This window comes from Typopeltis vanoorti, chromosome 23 (assembly GCF_054136105.1).
Source record: "Typopeltis vanoorti isolate ZY-2024b chromosome 23, IOZ_Tvanoo_1.0, whole genome shotgun sequence".
Lineage (NCBI taxonomy): Eukaryota > Metazoa > Arthropoda > Arachnida > Uropygi > Thelyphonidae > Typopeltis > Typopeltis vanoorti.
In genome coordinates, this window is record NC_143571.1 from 30,213,294 (window position 1) to 30,237,177 (window position 23,884).

Below are 23,884 nucleotides of genomic sequence, written 5' to 3' on the forward strand. Positions count from 1 at the left end.
TTTCATATGTGATCATACATCCTAGGTAGTTAAATGAATTCACCTGTTCTAAGATCTTGTTATCTATTACTATTTTAGTTCTTGCTGGATCTTGTCCTTTAATTGCCATAGTTTTTGATTTTCTGTTATTAATTTGTTTTAAGTTGTACAATTGTAATAATAAACCACATTTTTGCAACTAGTCTCATTATTTAATAGCCACACCTCATATGTAGTGGCCTGTGAAGTATTTCAGAAGGGGTACAGGAAAGGAGAATATCTAGAAAGGACATTCTCCACCTTTTTCCATGGTAAAGTTGATGCGTGGATGAAGGCTGTTGATTTTGGTTAACAATGTAGGCTTTTTTCTGAGTCTGGCCAGATGGCAAACACATCATATACATATTGAACCCAAAAGGAAGGTTTGGGTTGTAATGAAGGGCATAGTGATTCCTCAAGATGCTCTAAGGAGAAATTGGCAAGTGCAAGTGACAGCTGCCTTCCCATAGGAGTTCCTTCAGTCTGTAGAATTGGTTTTTGCAGATGAAATACCCTGAGTGAAGTTGCAGTAGAAATTGGCAAGTGAAGGCGATTTTCTACTGTAACTTCACATAAAGAAAATTCTGACTTCTTAGCATCATCTTTTCCAACTTCTGATCTAGACAAATCTCTTGTCAAATTTCTTTATCTTTTGCCAGAATAATGTCAGAAGAATCTTAACAATCTTGGATATTAAGAAGTCTTCTTGAAATGTATCAATAATATGTACTTCTGAACTGCAGCCAGGAAATCAGGCCACATCCAGCCTATACCAGAAACAGACAGTGTACTGTTATTTTTTCACTCAGACTTTAGTCCTCTAAAAATACGAGGGCAGCCTGAAAAGTTCTTGGCCTTGCCCATAGATGGCAACAATGTCGGCAAGATTTTTTTTTTTTCTAAGTTGGTACATCTGTCATAAGCATCCATGTGAAATTGCAAGTCATTCTATCAAGTAGTTTGTTTCATGCAGCTGTCTGATGCAAAAGTGTTGTCCCTTGAAATGGATAAAATTGAGTATCGTGTGGTTATAAACTTCTTTGTAAAAGAAGGTTTTATGAACTTCAAAAGAAATTCGTTTGAAGTTCATAAAAGTTTATGGGCACTCTTCTCCTTCGTTTTTGACAATTAAGAAATGCGCTGCCAAGTTTAAATGTGGCCGTACCAGCCTTGAAGATAATCCATGTAAAGGATGTCCAAAAAGTGTAACAACACCAGAAATCATTTATCAAGTGCACTATATGGTATTGGATGACTGGCAAGTCAAAGTGCATGAAATTTCTGAGACTATATACATTTCAAAAGAACGTGTAGTATATATTTTGCATGAAGAATTGCAAATGAAAAACTTTGCGCAAGATGGGTTGATTTGATTTGCTCACAGCAGATCAAAAACACACTTGCATGAAAATGTCTGAACAGTGCTTGGAGTGTTTTAACAAGAATTAAACTGATTTTGTGCATCAGTTTATTACTATGGATGAGACGTGGATTCACCATTACACACCAGAATCCAAACAGCAATCAAAACAGTGGACAGAAGCCAGTTGTTCAGCACGAAGACAGTCTGTTCCATCATGCCTTTACCATCCCAGTGTTTTGGGATGATAAAGGCATCTTGTTTATTAATTATCTTGAAAAGGGTAAAACAATAACCAGGGAATATTATTCTGATCTTTTAACCAGACTAGATGAAAAAAATTCATGAGAAAAGACCCTGTTTGCTGAAGAAAAAAATCATCTTTCATCAGGACAATGTACCTGCCCACAAAGGTGTTTTGGCAATGGGAAAATTAAGGGATCTGCACTATGAATTGTTGGGACATCCACCATATTCCCCAGATTTGGCTCCCTCTGATTTCTGTCTCTTCCCCAAACTAAAACCCTTCCATGCTGGTCAGTGTTTTTCTTTGAATCAAGAGGTGATTGCAGTTGTAGAGGGATATTTTTCAGAACTTACTGAGAACCACTACAGGGACGGGATAATGGCATTGGAACATCGCTGGAATAAATGTATTAGTCTTAAGGGAGATTATGTTGAAAAATGAAAATAATTTTGAAATGATAAATCCATTTTTTCGTTGTTAGGCTGAGAACTTTTCAGACCACCCTCATAATGGAGGAAGCTATCGGTGTTCGCAATCTTCAGTGAATTGAAAGCCCATCAGCTCATCAATGACCAACCATATTTTCTTGGGCATTTTCTTCTCTCTGTCACTTCTGGAAATTTCATGAAAGATTTGGGAAAACTATAGTTATACTTCCCAGGCTTTTTATTTCTTTATTTTTATATAGCATCCTTATACGAGAGGTTGTAAAATCTAGAGAACATCAGTACTATATGTGGGTTCTAATATGTGCATTTGATCTGGTTACATAAAAATCTTTATACCACAGTATCATTATATGAGTTTTCTCCTGCTGAACTTAAAATTTTTTTTAAAATTTTTTTTAAATTTTATTTTAAATTTCAGATTAGTATTGCAGTAGCAGCAGTTGTTGGAGTGATCGTGTACAGAATCTCAGTCTCTGCAGCTCTTCTTCTTAAAAAAGACAAGAGAGTTACTACCTTTGCCACTGTAATTACTTCTACAACAGCTGCACTTCTAAATCTTATTTGCATTCTAATATTTAACCAAGTAGGTATATAATGATTTTTCTGTTTATTATTTTGTGTGTTAATAGACATTTTTAATTAAAAGAAAAGATACATGAGCTTTGTCTGATTTAAAATATATATATTGTGTATATATATACACACACACACACACACACACACACACACACACACACACACACACACACACACACACACACACACACACACACACACACACACACGGGTAACCCTCATATAACATGGATGTTAGGTTCCATAGAAATGCCGTGTTATGCAAGACTCAGATCACATGAAAAAAAAAGTAGGGCTTGGTTCCAAAGTCGTTTTTTTTTAATTATATAAATAACAATGACATATCTAATAAAACTATATTTTTCTTTAATTCAAGTAATTCATGTAAGTTAAGAAAACATATAAACTATGAAACAAATACATAGTGAGAGCTTATAAAAATACAAATTGTACGTAAACTTCATTGTACATAATGCATAAATGTTTTAGGCAAAATAAAATAAAGCATATTTTAATAGAAAGGGGGATAGTAAATCCCTTTATGTTTTTATAGCCGGGTACGAAACTCGGATCGATATCCATCGAAATCCATAGAGTTTCATGCCGAAAAAACTATCAGCGAAGCCCAAGTGTAAATGATCACTTGGGTAGTACAACACCAGGGCAACTCCATGCAAAGGTGGAGCAAGCTCCGTCACTAACTTTAATATTCTCTCATAATGTAAAACCCAGCTCCTAAGAGATGTATATATTGTTTTACATTATGAGAAGAGGTCACTACCCAGTTTCAACCTTTTTTGAGGTCTCATCAGTGAGTAGGTAGACCTGGAATATCAAGGTTTTAAGTGAACACGAACTTACATACCTCTGCTATCGAATTGCCAAAGTGGTGTACTTCTATATTAATTGTTAATTACTAATTTAATAAGCCAAAGGGCTATTTTACTGGAAAAATTGTTAATAGAAAGGGGGATAGTAAATCCCTTTATGTTTTTAAATTAGTAATTAACAATTAATATAGAAGTACACCACTTTGGCAATTCGATAGCAGAGGTATGTAAGTTCGTGTTCACTTAAAACCTTGATATTCCAGGTCTACCTACTCACTGATGAGACCTCAAAAAAGGTTGAAACTGGGTAGTGACCTCTTCTCATAATGTAAAACAATATATACATCTCTTAGGAGCTGGGTTTTACATTATGAGAGAATATTAAAGTTAGTGACGGAGCTTGCTCCACCTTTGCATGGAGTTGCCCTGGTGTTGTACTACCCAAGTGATCATTTACACTTGGGCTTCGCCGATAGTTTTTTCGGCATGAAACTCTATGGATTTCGATGGATATCGATCCGAGTTTCGTACCCGGCTATAAAAACATAAAGGGATTTACTATCCCCCTTTCTATTAGCAATTTCGCCGGTAAAATAGCCCTTTGGCTTATTAAAGCATATTTTAATTGTCATCACTGTCTTCAAAACAAACATTTTGTAGATGTTCTTTATTTACGAATGGCCATACATCATCATCACTTGAAATCTCTTGGACATGATTTGTATAATTCTCATTGCATATTTCGGCTGGTTTAGTTATCAAGAAATCAGTAATAAGACCTTGTTTACCACTATACTGCAATTTTTTAATAAGTTCATAATAAGGAGCTAAACAAATATCCAATTGTCTCGTGAATTTTCAGGAGTGCTCCAGTGAGGATCATTATCCATAAAATAACTTCTTAACTTTCTTGCCAAGTCCAATCCTTCTGCTAATTTCTTTAAACTGAATTCTTTAACCATCAGAATTAGAATCTTCGGCAGAACTTTTCCCGCCATTTGGTTTGACGTCATCTATTAATTGTATCAGTTCCTCCTAATTTAAATCTGTTTCCTCATCAATTAATTCACTAATTTCACTGTTTCGTATAATAAATATCGCACACCAAAAATGTATGCGAGGTTTATTATACAACTTAGCTCGGCATCCACTTTCTGTACGAAATTTTGTTCTGGAACTGCGTCAGGCCATATTTTTTTTTAGCAAACATTCAGTGTAGGGGGTTGTAATTCCTTAATGGACAGAGAAATAATTTTCACACAATTCAATATTGAAAACTTTTTCCATGCTTGAGGGTTAGATTCCATTTTTTCCAAAATTAATTGGAATGTTCGACGAATATAATATGACTTAAATGTTGCTATTATTCCTTGGTCGAGTGGTTGAATAAGTGAAGTAGTAGTATTAGGTGGCAAAAAAGTTTTAATATTCGGATGTCTTAAATTTGTTTGGTGGCCTGGTGCGTTATCTAAAAATAGAATTCTGAAATCGATATTCTTTTTTTGTGTGTGTAAATTTTTATATCAGGTACACTTGATTCCCAATTTTCAAACATGCTAGCTGTAACCCATGCCTTTTTGCTGGCCTGCCAATAAATTAATAGGGTGGACTTGAACCATTTCATAGGAAAATTTTAATTTTCTCTTCGAGAGAAATGGAGTTTCTTTTCAATGTTGTTTTTTCCCTTTCATTGCAATTTTAGTGGCCATTACTAGAAAAATAATTTTTTAAAATAAAAATTGCATTAGATATTAATTATGTAACTTACCAGAAAATAAAGTGCTCAGCTTGAGATTAACACGCTTGTGATTTTTAATGCGCTTTCCTGGCAGAAAACGAAGATGATTTTCAACAATAGATACTTTATACGGTAAACAATTGACATACATGCATGCTAAAGGGTATTTCCCTAATATACATTTGCTACTTATAACTACATGTGCGATACAGGCAGATAATTTAACGAAGATAAAATTTGATTTTTAAGTCGCACGGTGAAAAATATATGAAAAGATAAAGGGTTACTACAATTTGTAGACTGTGTTATATTGGAACCACGTTGTATAACTACCACGGTGAACAAGGGTTACTACAATTTGTAAAGCACGTTATATCGAAACCACATTGTATGAGTACTGCGTTATACAAGGGTTGCCTATACTGTTCAATAATTTTTTAAACATGTGCATTATGTGCATCACTAATATTAGTGTTGGCTTAATCAATATTTAAAATAATATGGCTAGAATTAAAATTAATAAGAATTTGATTTTTTGTCCATGTTAAACAGAATGTAGTTTTGCATGCTTGTATTTTGATGTGGGTTTTTTTTTTTTTTTGACTGCTAGAGTAACAGTTGACCAAATTAGTGATACTTTTATTATTCCCAACATAGTAGTTCCTATAATTTTTCCACAGTGAATGCTGAGCACCAGGTAACATTAAAAGAAGGGATCTCCACCTTTAAATTATCCATCAAGTAGTTAAAATGTTTAATCCCACTTACTCCCCATATTTCACGTTATATGAAAATTCTACCCCACTTCAAATCTTAATTCAGAATTTAGGCTTAAGCAGTACTGATATTGTAGTTAGTTTTGGCATCACTTCTTTATTCACCACTATTCCTCCTATCCCTTCTGACACCTTATCATTACTTAAAAATGTTTGCCTGCCTGACAGTACTGATGTTTTCTGCTTGCTATCTCTACTAGTTACTCCATTTGGAAATGCATCATATATACAAACAGATAGAGAATACAGCAACATCGAGTTCTCTCCTCTCCTAGCCAGTTTCACCAGCATCCCTATTTTTAAAACATGTTCTTGATCTATCATCCTTAAAATTTCTATCTGACTAAGATATATCGACATGTTCTCCATTTGCCTGCATAATTCAAGCACAATAGACTCATTCCACCTCCACCTGAACAGCCAGCACCCCAGAATACAGTTTTAAATAAAGAAGAATATAGTAGCAGTCTTTTCTTTCTCGATTTACAGAAAACCTATGCATGCGTGCACACACGCACAGGAGATTCATTTGCAAACTTTCCGACCATCGCTTCCTCCTTGCTTTCATCAATATGGTATTATAAAAGCTTTGAACAGCATTATCAATCTCTGTTCCAACAAGGTAGGTTCCCTTACAACTGAATGTGTCTTTAATCATCATACCATCTTATCTAATGGCTGTAATGCAAACAAAATTAACAAAATAACTTTCCTCTCTTCTTCTTCTTCTTCTTCTTCCCACAGCCTTCTCAACATACAGTTCTGCTATTACTATTCTCTATTACTATTACACATCAGAAAATGTAGCTAAAACTTTAAAGAAATATAATCTCTGTACTGCTTTCACACTTCATATGAAACTGGCTATCCTTATCTGCTCATCTATTCTTAAAGAATGTAAGAAATATATTTGCCATCACAGCTATGGTCAGTCAGGTCTTGCAGATCATGCCTTGAACACCCCATGCAGAATCAAAAGAAAAAAAAATGTTGTTCTTCACTGCTGTAAATAAAAACATGAAAGGCTTTGGAATCATAGCAGATCTAATAAACCAACTGAATCATAATAAATATAGTTATGTGAAATTTCTTGTCTAATAGCCTTGGTTATTGGACAGGACCAACACCAACAGAAGATACCCCTCTTAGGATTTCAGGCTCGTTTCTGCTTATTCTTTGTGTGATTTCTGTGTACTGTTATAATGTTTGTATTATATCATCTATGATGTCTTTGTGATAGAGAGAAAATGTTGGAATCATTAAACCTTTATTTAATTCATTCTTTGTGCTGTCTTCATTCCATTAAACCATAATATGAGCTTCAATTACAGTTATTTGTAATGTTTTGTGTTTTGCAATACACTGTTTTTATGCTTTATATATATATATACACACACACATACATACACTATTTCTGAATAAGCTGTAATCTAAATTTCTTTTTATTTTTCAGGTCTATACTAAAATTGCAACTATCTTAACTGAGCAAGGTATTATACATTTTCAATTAATATGCTCTAAATTTATTTATTATGCTTATTAAGTAGCCAGATTAGATGTGATGTATTATATTACTATATTTATTTAAGAAGTGACAAGTAATCACATGAAAATTTTTTATTCACTAGTTAATACATAAATATTTTTGCTTTATGTCTCATATAAACTTTTCTCCAAAATATGAGTGCTGGAAACTAAGTTTGAACTAATTGATGATCAGCAGCGCAACACAAGTTCACCCTTGCCTGCAAATGAGCTCTGTGATCTAATCACATCAACAGTACATGACAAGGCCAAAAACAAAAATTCAACACTGTTATTTTGACCTTTCTGATGGAAAATGGAAAATCACTAAAAAGAAGACATAATCAAATTAGCAGAAGAATGCAACATCAATTCTAAAAATATCATCAGGTGCCATTGTTTTGGACCCATAAATAAAAGGATGGAACGAATTTTACATGCCTCGTAAAAGTGACGTGATATGCTGACAAGCACATCTAAATGAATCCTGTCCTGTCCTGTCAGGTGTCTTCTCCTTCCAGGAAATTGACTACCATGTGTCTCCACCATGTCCTATTCTGCACCTCTCTGCTGTATTCCTCATATGAGAGATAGATCCAAATGAATAATAGTGATCAAAAACAAGTTCAAGGACATTTGCCCCCAATTGCGCAAAATGAAGTGATGCCACTCAGTATGCAGGTACTGTATAGGAAATGTGCAAGACTCCTTGTGGTCAAATATATGCCTCACAGACCTTGCATATCCACTTCACCAACATCTGTGGCCTCAACTCCAACCCTTAATAGTGTCCACTACCAAAAAAAAAAAAAAAAAAAAATATATATATATATATATATATATATATATATTCATGCTTTTATATACTGACTGAGATCCGAGAATAAGAATAAATAATGAAATTTATTAAAATATGCAACATGTTTCAACGGGGTGGCAGACTTCTTCAGGCGTGATGGAACATAGAAAGCCAATAAAAAACACTGTAAAGAAACATTGAGTCACTATAAAACCATAAATTATAAAAATATAAAATCAACTATAAACTATAGTTATTTTGAACTGGAGCTACAGTGTTAAAGTTCTATTGCTAGAAACCTGTACGCATGTGATTTCATGAGTGCGCCAATATCTGACAGCAGAGCTAAAAAAAGTCAGGCAAATTATAGCTGAGGTTAACTATATATATATATATATAGTTCCCATCTGTGAAAAGGGGAAAACAAAGCTGAATGTGAGAATTACAGAAGAATTTCTCTACCAAGTGTTTCAGGCAGAATATATGCAGACATTGAGAAGCTGAGAAAAGTTGTGGGAGAGAATCTCAGAAGAACAAGCTGAGTTCTGGCCAAGTAGGCATTGTCAGGATTGAATTTTCATTTTACAACTAATAATTAAGAAACCATGAGAATATAACAAGGATCCATACTTAAGTTTTGTAGATCTGGAAAAGGCAGCATACAAGAGGTGCAGAGTAAAGCTTTTCAAAACACTTATGTAGTGTTTTCACTTTCAAAACACAAAACACTTTTCAAAACAATTATGTAGATTAAATGGACATACAGAGCAATAGTTTATATATAAGTTTAAGTCAGCAGTTTTTGCTTTATATCTCATATTACATCTTCAGTCAGTGGGATTAAAATTCAAGCAACCATATACAACTGCATGAAACAGTTGGCTCTCCTGTTGATGCTTGTGTATGTGTGCTGTGAATTAAAACAGAACTCAGTTATACATTAATGAGAATCAATTAGAATAATGAGAAACTTGATTATTTAGCTATATTTTAAATAATTAAAGATATGTGTGAAAATTTTTTCGAAAATATATAATATAGATGAGAAATTATATATGCACTGGAATCAATTTAATACAATTAAATATCATAACTATGCCAAAAGTTCCATCATTTTGATTGAGATGGTAATGGTATATAGTTCTAAATTAGTCTTTGAAATTTGAAAATACTTCTGTGTAGTAATTTTGTTTGTCCAAAAAATTTTTTTCTGCACTACATTGTATCAGGCCTGTGGTGGCTGTTTATATTGAATAATCTCCTAATGTGCTACAGCTATAGTCACCAAACATGTATGTTCCTTTTAGTAGCCCAACTTAAAGAACCTGATTTTTTGAATGTGATACAAAAGGTTTAAACCTATAGTGCATTAGTACCGTTTGGTGGGCTAAAGTTTTTTGTTTTAAATGTGTATATGTGTGTGTATTCAGAAACTTTGCTCTAAAAGACCAAACATGGAACTTTTTTTTATGCCACTTCAGGTCTCACATCAGATAATGTGGTTGTGCTCATAGATAGCTATCAAGTGTTATAAAAATGGCTACTGTTGTGCATATATGATACTTGAATAATCAAGATCGCCAAGATTTTTTATTTCTTTCCATGGTCAGATTACTGTCTGTATTCTCCAGTGCCAAGTATTTGCTGTGATCTTGTTCCAAAAGTTATCCATGTTGGAATGGAGACCTTCATTCCTCACTCTGTTTAAAATTCCTATCCTATATCCAAGCCATAATTTTTGAAACAGTAGGCATAGACAGTCCAAGAAAAGACAACTTATTGTAAGTGACTTGAGACAAACTCCAACTTCATTCATGGAATACACTGCAGGCTTCAGTGTATTCATGGAATACACTGAAGCCTGCAACACTTACAAAGCCATCATTAACAGGGTTAATGAATAAAGTCCTCACAGTCCTTTCAAAGTCAGACTTTGAAAGGATTAAAGGTAGAAAACTCACCACCTGTACCAAATGTAGTGTTAATTTTGATAGATAGATAGCTATCAAGTGATATAAAAATGAGAGCAAGATGGTTTTCATTTTGGAACTGATTATACTGAATGTGTTGTAAAACCAAAGTTGATATTCCTAGAAAGGATTAGAAATGGATTTTTTTTTCTTTGTTTTGTTGTTTACATAATTTATATAAATATTTTTATAGTTGATTTAAAAAAACTGAGAAATATTTTGTTGCCAGAAAGTATTGCATTCGTTAATTTTTTCTATACTTTATGTCTCCTCCTATGAGGCGAGGAAATGCAAACCACAACTGGCAAAATAGCTTTAAACTTCACTTGTGAATAACAGCCATACAAACAGCTCTCAAGTTCTATCTCTCTAATCCAATAATAAACGTTACAGAAGGAATAACCATCTACAGCAACTCTAAATCTGCACTCGAGTCATTAAAAAATGGAAAAACAAAACTCACACAGTGAACAACTAACAATGTTAAATTTGAAAAATAAGAGCCATATACTGCAATGGATACCAGCCCAGGCAATAAAACAGCAGACAGTCTAGCCAAAGGAGCAAGACATTTACCTTAGAAATTACACCCACTATCACTGATGCTAACTCTGTTGCCAAAATAAGATTGGTAAAACAAACACTCAAGAAGAAGAATGAAATCAGTGAAATTAATGAAAATAGAGAAATAACCACAATCATCACAAGACTAAGGACGGAACATTTTAAAGGCATGAAAATTCAACCAGACTGTAGTAGGATCTATGAAGCATGCAAGAACTGTCCAGGAGTTCAACTAACACCTGCCCATATCTATTCTTGCCCAGCTATTGCTGCTGCTCTACAAAAAATAACTAAGTAACTAATGTAAGATAACTACAAAAGGTCATTAAATTTCCTAACTTATTAAAAAATATATATATATACTGTAAGTTTCCATATATATATATATATATATATATATATATATATATATATATGGAAATTTATGCTATACCATGTCAGGTTTTTGTTTCTCCACGAAACATACTTTCCCAGATATAAAAATATAAAAACTTTAACAGATAGATAGATATCCACTTCTTTCTTATTGGAGTTTTGGAAGATTTAACAGGGCTAAAGTATGAGTTTTTATTCTTGTCTCCCCTCCTTGGATCATTCTGTAATATCCAAAGGGATGCAGAGGGGGGAGAATCTTGACAATAGCTGGAAACTGTGGATATGTTTATAAATGTTTATGCTCCATCCAGTGGAACAGTTAGATAAAAATTCTTCCTGGAATTGGAGCTATATTTATATGGTGCTCACCATGTCATAGAAGCTGGAGTCTGGAATTGTATTGAAAAACCCCCATGTTATACAAAATAGGATGACACTCCAGGAGTGGAAAAGTGGGATATGCATAAATAAGAACATGTCTTGACAATGCTCAACTAGTACACATATGGAGGCTTTGCAATCCTAATCTCCAGGCTTACATGCACATGAAACAAGGGATTGGTACCTGTCTTGATCGAATTTATATCTCTTCTTCCCTTATAAATAGGATAATTCAGATAAAACATCTTGACATCAACATGTCAGATAATAATCCATTTCTTCCTAAATTCCGCTGCATGGAACAAGTAGAGATCAGTTCTGGACCATGGAGACTTCCACCAAATTTTCTGTTGATCTTTTCAACCAAATTCCAGACCCTCTCTTCAAATTGAAATAATGTTACCTGAAACTGGAATATGTGGTTAAAATTCAAACAAGCAGTAAAACAGAATATGATGGAATGGGTAGAGGAACATTTCCTCAAAAGAAAAAAAGTTGAAAGACCTTTATAAAGAGAGAAGCTGGTTCGTGGCAAACCAACACAATGGTATAAAATGTAGCAACATCATTAGAAACATTAAAATAGAGATAGAAGTGGAAAGGCAGAAACAAGTAGAAGAAAGAAATTTTAAAATAAGAATATAGCAACACTTAGCAGATAGCCCTTCAGCTGCATTCTTCAATAGATAATTCTCTTAATTCCATGAAGAAAGGTCTATCACTCAAATCTGTGTTTATGGTGAAGACATGTCCTCCACCACTCGAGACATCCTTGACTCCTTTCAAAAACACTACAGAAATCTGTTTGAAGACAATAGTACTGTGGGAAATTATAACTCTTGACCCCCCAGCAAGAGTTATAACTCTCCACTTAGCCAGCTTGACTGATCCATTATAGCATCTGAAGTTATCACAACCTATAAAGAATGCCAGACAAGAATATTCCTAGGACTCTTGATGGTCTAGGGGTAGAACTTTACCACGAGGCCTGGGATTTTATTCTTCCCATTCTAGTTATACTGTTTAATTCTTTTCTCTCATCAGGACACGTACCAAGTGAATTTGTAGCAAGCCATACAATTCTCATTCCAAAAGCTAATAGAGATCACGCCTTAATCAGCAGCTGGAGAGACCTATTTCTCTATCTAATACTGACTACAAGATATTTTTCCACATTATCAATAATAGGCTCAAAGTGGGAATGAGATACATAATTAAAAGCACACAGGTGTATAGAGTTCCAGGCCGAGCAGTAGAATTTAATCTGTTTCTGCTATGTTTCTACTCTGCTTAGTTAATACAGAAAAAGCAGTCAATGGCAGTGCTATCAGTAAACCTTAGTCAAGCTTGATAATGTCTAGCATCCCTTTCTGTTCCACATCCTCCAGCACATCGGTCTGGGTAAAAAGCTGCTATCCATTATCAAAGGAGCCTATGCCAATTTAACTACTCACTTTGCCTCCTGTCAGACCTAGTCAAAATTCAAAAAGGAGTCAAACAAGGTTGCTCTCTTAGTCCATTGCTGTTTGCATTGGTTCTTGAACTTTTCTTACAGGAAGTCAACAAGACATATGCTATGTGAGGAACAACAGTTCCTTCAACTATGGAGGAAAATAAGGTATTGGCATATTCCGATGATGTAGTGGGCCCTTTGAAGGATAATGATCCTGTATACATTGATTTTTTTTTTTGTAAAAAAATCATTAAGATCAATGGATTAACTACTAATGCAGACAAGACAAAATTAAAACTTTCTGGAAAGTGGGATCTTGGAGGCATTCCTTTTGGACTAACCCCTAAGAGAGAACCCCTCATTATGCTTGGAATTCCTTTCTCCACTTACCCAATATTACAAGTTCAAGAACTTATATACAAGAACATTGAAACCTTAGAAGACTGGAAAATAGAGTCACTTTCCTTTTCTTCTAAAGTCATACTACTCAAAACCATAGTCTTCTCTGCTCACTTGTATATAATAAATATTATATTAATATAAATATATATATTAAATCCAATATATCCAATAATCTCCAGTATATATATATATTTGAGATGTTAATCTCAGCTCTTTACTTTATGTGGATGATGTTATACTTCTAAATAAATCTGGTATACAAATCTGCAAGATACCCTGAATAAATTGAATAGCTGTTGTAATAGATATGGTATGAAGGTCAGCAATAACAAGACAAAGACATTGAAATAGATGGACGCATTGAAAACATCAACTGCATTGTGAATGGAGAACAATTTTTAGTGAAGATGGTAAATTAAATATGGAAATAAAAAACAGAATCAACAAAGCTGGTATGGTAGGAAGTCAACTGAATAAATTTATATGGAATAAGAGCAATTAGTCAAAACACTAAATTAGCTGTATACAAGACAGTGTTCAAACCAATTTTAACTTATGGATCTGAGAGCTGGGTTAGAAATAAAAGACTTGACCAAAGACTAGAAACTGCAGATATGAGAGTCCTGAGAAAGATTAAGATGTGAACAGATGGAATCAGTGGCAATATCATATTAAAAATGAGGATATTGGGAAAGAACTTGACATGGTTATCATCCAAGAATGTGTTAGCAGATCTAATCCTAGATGGTATGGTCACTTAAACAGAATGGGAGAGGAAGGATTAGCAAAAGAAGTGCTCTCTGCCAGGTTGGCAGGAAAAACACCCAGAGGAAGACCAAGATATAGGTGGATTGATACGATACAATGTGCCTTAGACGATAGAAATATAAGATCTAATAATGTTGGAGTCTTGACAGGTAACAGATTGATTTGGAGGAAAATTGTAGATAGGAAGTTAGTAATGATGTAAGTTTTTCATGTAGTACTATCATATCCTGTACACCCCTTGAGGTACATGTCAGGAACTTGATGATGGTGATGAAGTAATCCTATGCAATTTTTTGGTCCAGCTGATATCAAGAAGTTAAAAAGGAATTTCTTCAACTAGCAAAGAAGCATGGAGGATTTGGGCTTCCACTCTTAAAATTTTGCTATTTAAGCAGTACAGCTTTAAAAATCCATCAAGTATTGCAGACTGATAACACATGTGCAGAACTCCTGTACTACATGTGCTATGCAGATTACAGACCAGTCAGTATCTCATGTGTAATAGGTAGAGTAATAGTTAATCAAGGTGATGTGAAGAGCTTGCAAGACGATTTAAGCTGTGTTTAGGGGTGGTAGTAGAAAGAGAGTTAAAGTTTAGAGGACATATTGCTAAGGTAGCCCATAAGATTACTTGGCTATTAAAGAATACATTAACAAATAGAGATAAGGAAGTTGTCATTCCTCTTTATAAGGCCTTGATACACTTACACTCACATCTGTATTACTGTGCTCAAGTCTGGTCCCCTGGGTTTCTAGCAGATGAGGAAACAATGGAGAGAATTCATTCAGGGGTGAGTGGCCTGTGGAATATTCCCTATGAGGATAGATTGAAGGTGTGTGTGTGGATTGCAGAAGTTGGTTGATAGGATAAAAAGAGGGGTTATGATAGAAACATTTAAGTTGCTTAAATAGTTTTTCAGGATTGATGCAAGGGAAGTATTTCAGCACTTGGCTAGAGGGACCAGAACAAGGGGTCATCCCTGGAAGTTGAATAAAGATGTGGTTACTAGAGGTGTGAGGACTGAATTTTTTGCTTGGATAGTGGTGAATGAGTGGAATGGGTTGCCAGAGTCAGTCGTGAGTGCTTTGTTAATAGGTTTCAAGGAGAGGTGTGATAGATTGGGTCTCCTACAATGAGTCTTCAGACTCCATGGAGTTTCCCTTATAATTATTATTATGTGACACCTCCAGGGAGTCCAAAGACTCTTCGAGGGAGAGTGTGCCAACAGCATCAAACAATTGATCCCCTTCTAACTGCGCTCAAACTTGCTTAACTGTTTGCTGAGCCATTAGTAGCAGAGGCTCTACCAATTGACCAAATCTTTGCTGGCAAAGGTTGGTCGAATAATAATAATAATTCTGAATACTTTAATTTACAATTAATTTAATTTTAAATATGGAAAGGATAAAGGTCAAATTAACAGTAGCTCTGCTTCATGCACACCATTTATGTGAGAAGTGCAAAGGATTTATGCTTTGTGGTGAGGTCAGATTATCATTGGCAAATACTAGAGTGGGACATGGAGAATTTGAATTTTTATGCGATTTTTTAAATACAGACATATAATATGCACAGATAACAGAAAAAGTAATCATTTGGGAAATTATTATTTTTCCTAGATTGAACCAAAGAAAGGCTGAAATAACTCGTTTTACTTATTTATGCACAAGTTCCAACCTCCTTTGACTATAAACATACAATTTATGAAAGATCTCACAGAAAATGGGACATTCAGAAGATTGTCAACACTATTTCCCATTGCATGGGCAAAAAAAGTTATAAATTATTTATAGAAAATTATATATTAAAAGCATGTCTATATTGGTGTACTAAACATCAGTTCACATTTAACGCATGCAAAACAGATGAAATTCAGAAAACAAAAACAGCAACTCATGAAAAATAACAATGTTCAATTGGATTGGTTGACACAGTAACCAATCCTAGCTACTGTTTTTGGGGTGCTGTTGTCTCAGTGCACACCCTGCCTGACCTGATTTGGTTTGAAATCACAAACGCTAAGAATTTGACTCACTGCACCATCTGTTCAAAGGGCCCAAGGGTGTTTGTATTTGTGACCGCACATCTAGGCTATTAACACAAATGTGATGCAATGTTTATGTTTCGAAACGAGTCCACTTCATGAAGCACTAGTATATTGTGTTTAATTTTAGGAATCATGCAGAAGCAGGAAACATTTAGGAGAGTCTTTAACAGGAATAAATGTAAAAATATAATATCGGTGATATTGCAATTCTGTGGGTGTGCACCACACTTAGCACACCCGAAATATACACCTCTGTATTTAAGAGTTTCATTTGCTTGTTGTATTTATGATGAAGCCTCTGTGAGAAAGACAAAATCTTGGAACAGTTAAAGTAATGTCCATTAATTTTAGTTTAGTTAATTTAATTCCATTTAACTTAAAAATAGCTTCAACCAGCACTTAAGCCTAAAAATGTGATGAGGAAGCTCTCAGCTGTGTGTAAAAATTACCCTGAATTACAGTGGATTTGGATGTATCATATCTGGGTAGGGATGAGCAATTGCAAAAGAGAGATGGAGAAGAAGTGGTGAACACTGAATTACAAGTTGCTGATTTGTGCCAAACAGATGATACAGGATGTATAGATATGTATATGGTGGGAAATCAACTTTTATGCTGCTCATTGCAACAAGCATCAGCAATATGGAGAAGGAGCAGTTTTTTGTTTGTTTGCCTGGTTGAATACATTCTGGCAAAAAATTGGTATATTTAACAGCAGATAGCAAGTGGCCATCTGCTGCAAAATATACAGTTAGTATTGCTATGTAGGCCAGGGGATTTAGAGGTGTATTTCAGTGAATAATCATTATGGATAATTTTTTTGGCAATAGAGATTGGGGAGTAGGAAACCTCAATGCCTCAAAGATTTTGATGTCCCCCCCCCCCTCACCGACAATGGTGAGTATTTTGAGTATATCAGTGATGAGGCGACGAATGCAATATCATTTTCTAATTGCCCCCCAAAATATTCAAATTGCCCTCCTGTGGGGCGTACGCCCCATGTTGAGAAACACTGGGTTAGAGTATCAGTTGGCAAAAAAGTAACATGAAATATGCACTAGTTTGTATGTGTGTGTGTAACTTTTTTTTATTTCTTTTTGTATGTTTAAAACTTTATGGAAAATTAAAATTTTAGATGAACATGAAAAACTGAAGTTGGATATTTATGTGGATTTTAATTTTTCAGAAATGCATAGAACACAAACTGAATTCGATGATAGCCTGACTCTTAAAATGTTTCTCCTTCAGTTTGTAAATTATTATTCATCAATATTTTATATCGCATTTTTTAAAGGCAAGTAAGTAAAAAAAAATTGATACCTCTTAAATGGTTGTTTATTAGTTTATCATTTGCTTTTCTAATACATAGGGATTTTGACAACATCATTATCAAATTCCTGATGTTCCTCCCATGAGATGTACAGGATATATAATATTACTACATGAAAAGTTTACAAACTTGAGATTCATCCATTACCTAAGGGAACTCCAATATTGTCACATATTATATTTCAGTCTTCAAAGGCATTTCTGATTGCATCGATACATAAAGATCTTGTTCTTCCTCTGTTTTCTTGTCATTGTGACATAAAACATCTGTTTTGCTAACCTTTCCTCTCCAATTCCATATAATCAACCATACCACCTTAGACTAGCTCTACTCACACATTCTTGAATAGTAGTAGGGTCAAGTTCCTTCTAATATCTTCATTTTAATAGGATTCTGCTATTGATTACCTTGATGAACCTGTTGTTTCATTTTGGGTGTCTCCACAAATGCAGGTTGCAAAGTTTCCAGCGATTGCGATCTTGGGCCATTTTCTCCATTTGTTTCCTATCACTCTGGTTAGAGGGTCTTCCCATCTAGTTGGAGTTCTACCAGGCTTTCTCTTGATTGATTCTTGGATACCAGTTGGGGACATGGTAGGTCCACCTGTTGTCGTTGAGTCTTGCAATATGACCTGCCTAGTGCCTTGTTGCCATATATGGTTTTCACTACTTGTAAGTCTTGTACTATCTTACTCTGGTTAATTTTCTGAAAAATTAACCAGAGTTGCTGGGTGATTTGCAGGCTAAGTTTTTTTTTTATGTGTGGTGCTCCAAGTTTCAAAGGCATAGGTTAAAGATGGGGGGGACACAGCTGTTGTACATGCTAGGTCTTATTTTGATATCTAGCTTAGGATCTGTTGTTATTATTATTACATGACACCTTCAGGGAGTCCAAAGACTCATTGAGGGAGGGCCACAACTCTGTATCCACCACTCAATTCACCAACTACAACTAATCGCAATTACTTTCATCATCTACACCAATGCCATCTACCGCTGATCACTACCATTAGTATTTTCACAGACAATCACAACCATTCATGTCCAGCAGGATTCAAACCCACAGCCTTTTGGCTGGAGAGCAGATACTCTAACCATTCGGTCAGCCAGGCCGACTTTAACCATATCATATCCATGATGTGGTTAAAGGAGGCCCATGCAGCTCTTTTTCTTTTTGATATTTCTTCAGAAATATCATTGTCTATGTGTATCGTTTGACCAAGGATTCTACGCTTTCTGCTCTAATTATTTAGTTGGATGGTGTGGGTTTGGTAGTATTTGTTTCTCATCCATTTGGTTTTTGTCAGGGTGAATTTTTAGTTCTATTTGATTACAGGCATCATGCACTTGATGAAATATTGTTTCAAGTTGCAGAGGGTCTTGAGCTATGAGTATTATATCATCTGCAAACATATAATATTTGGAGCAGTTCTCCATCGATGTTTATGCCACATTTTAAGTCTATTTTCCTTACAGTGCTTTCCAGAGTACACGTAAAAAGGTTTGTGATATGATGACATCTCCTTGTCACACACCTCGGTTTATGGTGATAGTTATAGGGTTGTCAAATAAGGTTATTCGTATACAGCTACCAAAGTTAATTTCTTTAATTAGATTGATGTAGACTGGATCGATGACTTGTAAACTGTGTTATGTTCTATGGTGTCAAAGACTTTTTTTAAAGTCAATAAATAGAAAGCAAAGAAGGATCTGGTATTCTTTGTATTGTTCACTAAGTTAGGTGACCTTCTTGCATCTGATCTATTTTAAATAACATTTTTTGAATCTTATTTGTTCTTTCCTATTATTTTCTTGAAGGGTGGTTTTGATTCTCTTTGATATAATTTTTGTCATTAACTTATATGTGATAGCAGACATATAGGACAGTAATTCTTGATGTCTTCTATGTTGCCTTTTTTTGAAGAGAAGAATTGTTTTTGATGTCTTCCATTTTGATAGTATTTTTCTTTCTTTTGGATACTAAGTAAAGCTTTCAACCAGAGCTTTATAAAGTTGTGGTCTTCCTTGTTGAATATCCTCAATTTTCATCTGATCGATGCTGAGAGCTGTATTTGGTTTCATGTTTTTGAGTGCATATTCTATTTCATCTGGGAGCACTTCTGGTACATCGTATATATATTATCAAGTTTAGGTTCAGGTATAGGATATTTTGATACAAAAAGGTAATTGTAGAAGTCTTGTACTATCTTTTCTGTCTTGATCTAGTGGTGCTGTTGGGATTGGTCTTTTCATTGTTAATTTTCTTTCTAATCTTTTTATACTCTTTTTAGATTCAGCAGTGTTTCTTATTCTTTTTTTCCCCCTGTAAGTTTGATAATCCTCTGGGGATCTTCTTTCTTAATATTTTGCAAATAATTTTATATTCAAGTTGTGAGTTTGGTTTATCTTTCAGTTCTCTTCTGCTAGGATTCTGCTATTAATGTTATATATTCACTGCTCTAATTTTTAGCAGAATTCTCATTTCTGTGGTCTCAAGTCTCAAAATTTTCATATTAGTCAGAATGCTGTGATCAGTGTTTTGACTAATTGCTGTATTATTCCCTATAAATTTATTTAGCTGACTCCCCACCATACCCCACACCACCATCCTTATTCTGATGTATGTAGCTATATTTAATTTGCCATCATCATATGCATTTGTGGTTTATGCCAGTCGAGAGCACAATTTGGTTTGCTAATTCCAAATTCCCAGCTTGATCCTATTCTTTCAGTACCCAGTAGGTAGCTACTAACAAGGTGCACCACGTGAAAGGCAAAATGTTCTGGAGGCTATTGAAGAAGCATAGAAATGGAGGAAAGAGTACTGTAAAAGGAATCAAAGATGATAAGGTGACATGAAAACTGAAGATAATATCTTAGATGACTGGAGTAATTACCTTGAAAGACTGTTAAAGGAACAAGCAATGACAGAACCATACTAGAACATTTTCAAGAGGAATGCAAAGAGGAGTACATATCAATACTTGAGGTTGAAAACTTAAATGTGGAAAGGCAGTTGCAGTAGATGATATTTGACCAGTAATGCTTAAATATGAAAATATAAAAGTTTTGCAGTAGCTATACTACATAATTCAGAGCTCCCGGTCAGAAGGTCAAATTCCCGATGATTGGAGTAAGGCAATCATAGTATCCATCTATAAAAAAAAGAATAAAGCTGAATGCGAGAATTACAGAGGAATTTCTTTATTAAGTGTTCCAGATAAGATTTATGCAAGCATATTTGAAAAGAGGTTGAGAAAGATTTGTGGAAGAAAGGAGAATAACAGCTGGGTTCAGGCCAAATAGAGGTTATAGTTGAGAAATCATGGGAATATGACAAGGATCTGTAATTAAGTTTTGTAGATCTGGAAAAGGTATATGAAAAGGTGCTCAGAGAAAAGCTTTTCAAAACATTACAATTATACGGATGAATAGAACATTATACAGAGCAATACATAGTCTATATTTAAATTGTCAATCAGCAGTTAGAATTGAAGAAAATACAGGAAGAATGTTTGATGTAAAATAAGGGATTACACAAGGATGTATATTATCTCCATTCTTATTCATCAGCTATATGGATCACATTATGAAGGAAAGTGACATTAGGTCTGATATTAGAAATGGAGATGTCAAACTTACTCTTTGCTTTATGCAGATGATGTACTTCTAAACACATCTAGTGCAACTCTTCAGGAGATTCTCTAACAAATTTGGCATGAAAATCAGCAATAAAAAGACCAAAACTATGAAATAGGCAGTAGCATAGAAAACTTTGGCTGCATTCTGAATGCAGAGGCTATAGAACAAGTAAAATATTTTTGCTCTTTAAGCACTGTTTTGACAGTGGCAAGTTAAATCTGGAAATTATTATTATTATATGGTATCTCCGTCGATTCTGGAGATCCAAATTAACCATTATTCACACAAATCCTATCATACCTTTTCTTGAATCTATTCACCATAAGGGAACTCACAACCAGTTCTGGAAATAGACAATAGAATAAGCAAAGCTGTTATGGTGAGTAGCCAGCTGAATAAATTTATATGGAATAAGAGAGAAATTAGCCAAAACACTAAATTAGTTGTATACAAGACAGTGTTTAAACCAATTTTAACTTATGGATCTGAGAGCTGGGTTAGATGTAAAACACTTGACTAAAGACTAGAGACTGCAGATATGAGAGTCCTGAGAAAGATTAGGGGCATGAACAGATGGCATCAATGGCAATATTATAATAAAAACGAAGATATTAGGAAAAAACTTGATATTGTCAGCATCCAGGAATACATTAGCAGAGCTAATCTCAGGTGGTATGGTCACTTAAGCAGAATGGGAGAGGAAAGATTAGCAAAACAAGTGTTCTCTGCCAGGTTGGCAGGAAAAAGACCCAGAGGAAGACCAAGATATATGTGGATTGATACAGTAAAAAGTGCCTTAGAAGACAAAAATATAACATCTGATGATATTGGAGTCTTGACATTTAACAGACTGATTTGGAGGAAAACTGTAGACAGAAAGTTAGTAATGATGTAAATTTTTCACGTAGTACTATCATATCCTGTACACCCCTTGAGGTTATATATCAGGAATTTGCTGATGATGATGACGATAAGAAAAAAATTAACCAAAGCATGAAACTAGCAGTATACAAGTGTTCAAACCAGTTTTATGTTATGGATCTGAGAGTTAGGTTAGAAATAAAGCACTTCATCAAAAACTAGACCACAGATATTTAGGTTCTGAGAAAAATTAAGGGAGTGAGGGAGTGAACCAATCGCATCATTAGCAGAATCGTATTAAAAATTAAAAACGACGATGATGATAATTTGCCATCCTCACTGAAGATTATGATTGAATAGGTGGAGTGTTTAATTTAAATGATTTCAGCAATATTTTATGACAAATTCTTCCTCTTATATTTTGATTTTTAGAAAATGAGAGCTAATCTAAAGTGTTATGGTCACTTAAATAGAATGGATGAGGAAAGGATAGCAAAACAGGCATTTGATGGCATGAAAGAGAGGAAGACAAAGATCTGGGTGGATTGATTCAGTTAGAAGTATTAGAAGCATGAAATGTTAGATATGACAATATTGGAATGCGCACAAGTAATAGACTGATTTGGAGGAAAGTGGTTGATAGGAGATTAATATAATGTAAACTTAATCATGTAGTGCTGTTCATAGTAACCTGAACACCCCCTTGAGAGTACATATCAGGAAATTGATCATCATGATGATAATTTGCCGTCATCACTAAAGATTGTGATTGAATAACTGAAGTGCTTTTCTTGCTATATAGGTTTTCCATTCAGGATGCAGGTGATGTTTTCAGTGTTCCTACCTATTATCATAGTCTTTGTCTTTCTATTGCTGATTTTTATGCTAAATTTGTTATAGCAGTTATTCAATCTAATTAAAGAATTCCCATAGAATCATACTAGGTTTATTTAAACTTGTATAAAGGAAAGATTTGATATTAACATTTTTAATTTTGATATCAGGTTTAACCCTTTAACTGCAGATTTTATATTCTACTGACATTGTCCCATGTGCTGAATTAATTTTGCAAAAAATTTATAAATAAAATCAATTAAAATTCTTACAAGTAAGAAGTCCGGACAGCATCATACATTCTTGATATACACTTGTTCACTCACAAAAATGGCAATAATAGTGTTTTATAAAATTTGCATAATCTTCAAGGGGTGTCCACTTGAGGGTGCCATTTTTTTCTCCCGTGCTCAAGTTAACTCGACCGTAGCAGTTAAAGGGTTAAAGATACCATCCTTCATAATGTGATTTACATAGATAATGAATAACAGTGGAGATAGTGTATACACTTGTTTTACACTGATTTAACATCAGACCATCTTCCTGTACCACCATCAATTTTTACTGCAAACTTACAACTCAAATATAGACTATGATTGGAATAATATCCCATTTACACTGTATAATGATAGTGTTTGAACAGCTTCTTTTCTGTCATAACCTTTTACAAATCTATAAAAATTAAATACAGATCATGGTTTTGTTTCCATGAATTCTCAGCTATTTGTCATCATCATCAAATTCCTGATATGTATCCTCAGGTTGGTGTACAGAATAATTACGATAGTGCTACATGAAGCATTTACATCATTACTAACTTAATGAACAATGAACAATTTCCATCCAAATTAATCTGTTATCTGTCAAAACTCCAACATTATCAGATCTTATATTTCTGTTTTTAAAGGCACTTTTTACTGTATCAATCCATCTACATCTT

At 34.3% G+C, this 23,884-nt stretch overlaps 1 protein-coding gene across 5 annotated transcripts in view; it reads left to right on the forward strand.

Moving 5' to 3' along the window:
• The window catches only part of LOC150093725 (anoctamin-5-like), a 276,581-nt gene that overhangs the window by 182,615 nt on the left and 70,082 nt on the right, over positions 1 to 23,884 (forward strand). For all 5 annotated transcript variants that reach the window (XM_090413123.1, XM_090413120.1, XM_090413121.1 and 2 more), the window contains 3 exons: positions 2,493 to 2,657; positions 7,448 to 7,484; positions 17,465 to 17,576. In XM_090413123.1, the coding sequence (XP_090269249.1) occupies positions 2,493 to 2,657; positions 7,448 to 7,484; positions 17,465 to 17,576 (314 nt within the window). The remainder of the gene's footprint in view (positions 1 to 2,492; positions 2,658 to 7,447; positions 7,485 to 17,464; positions 17,577 to 23,884) is intronic.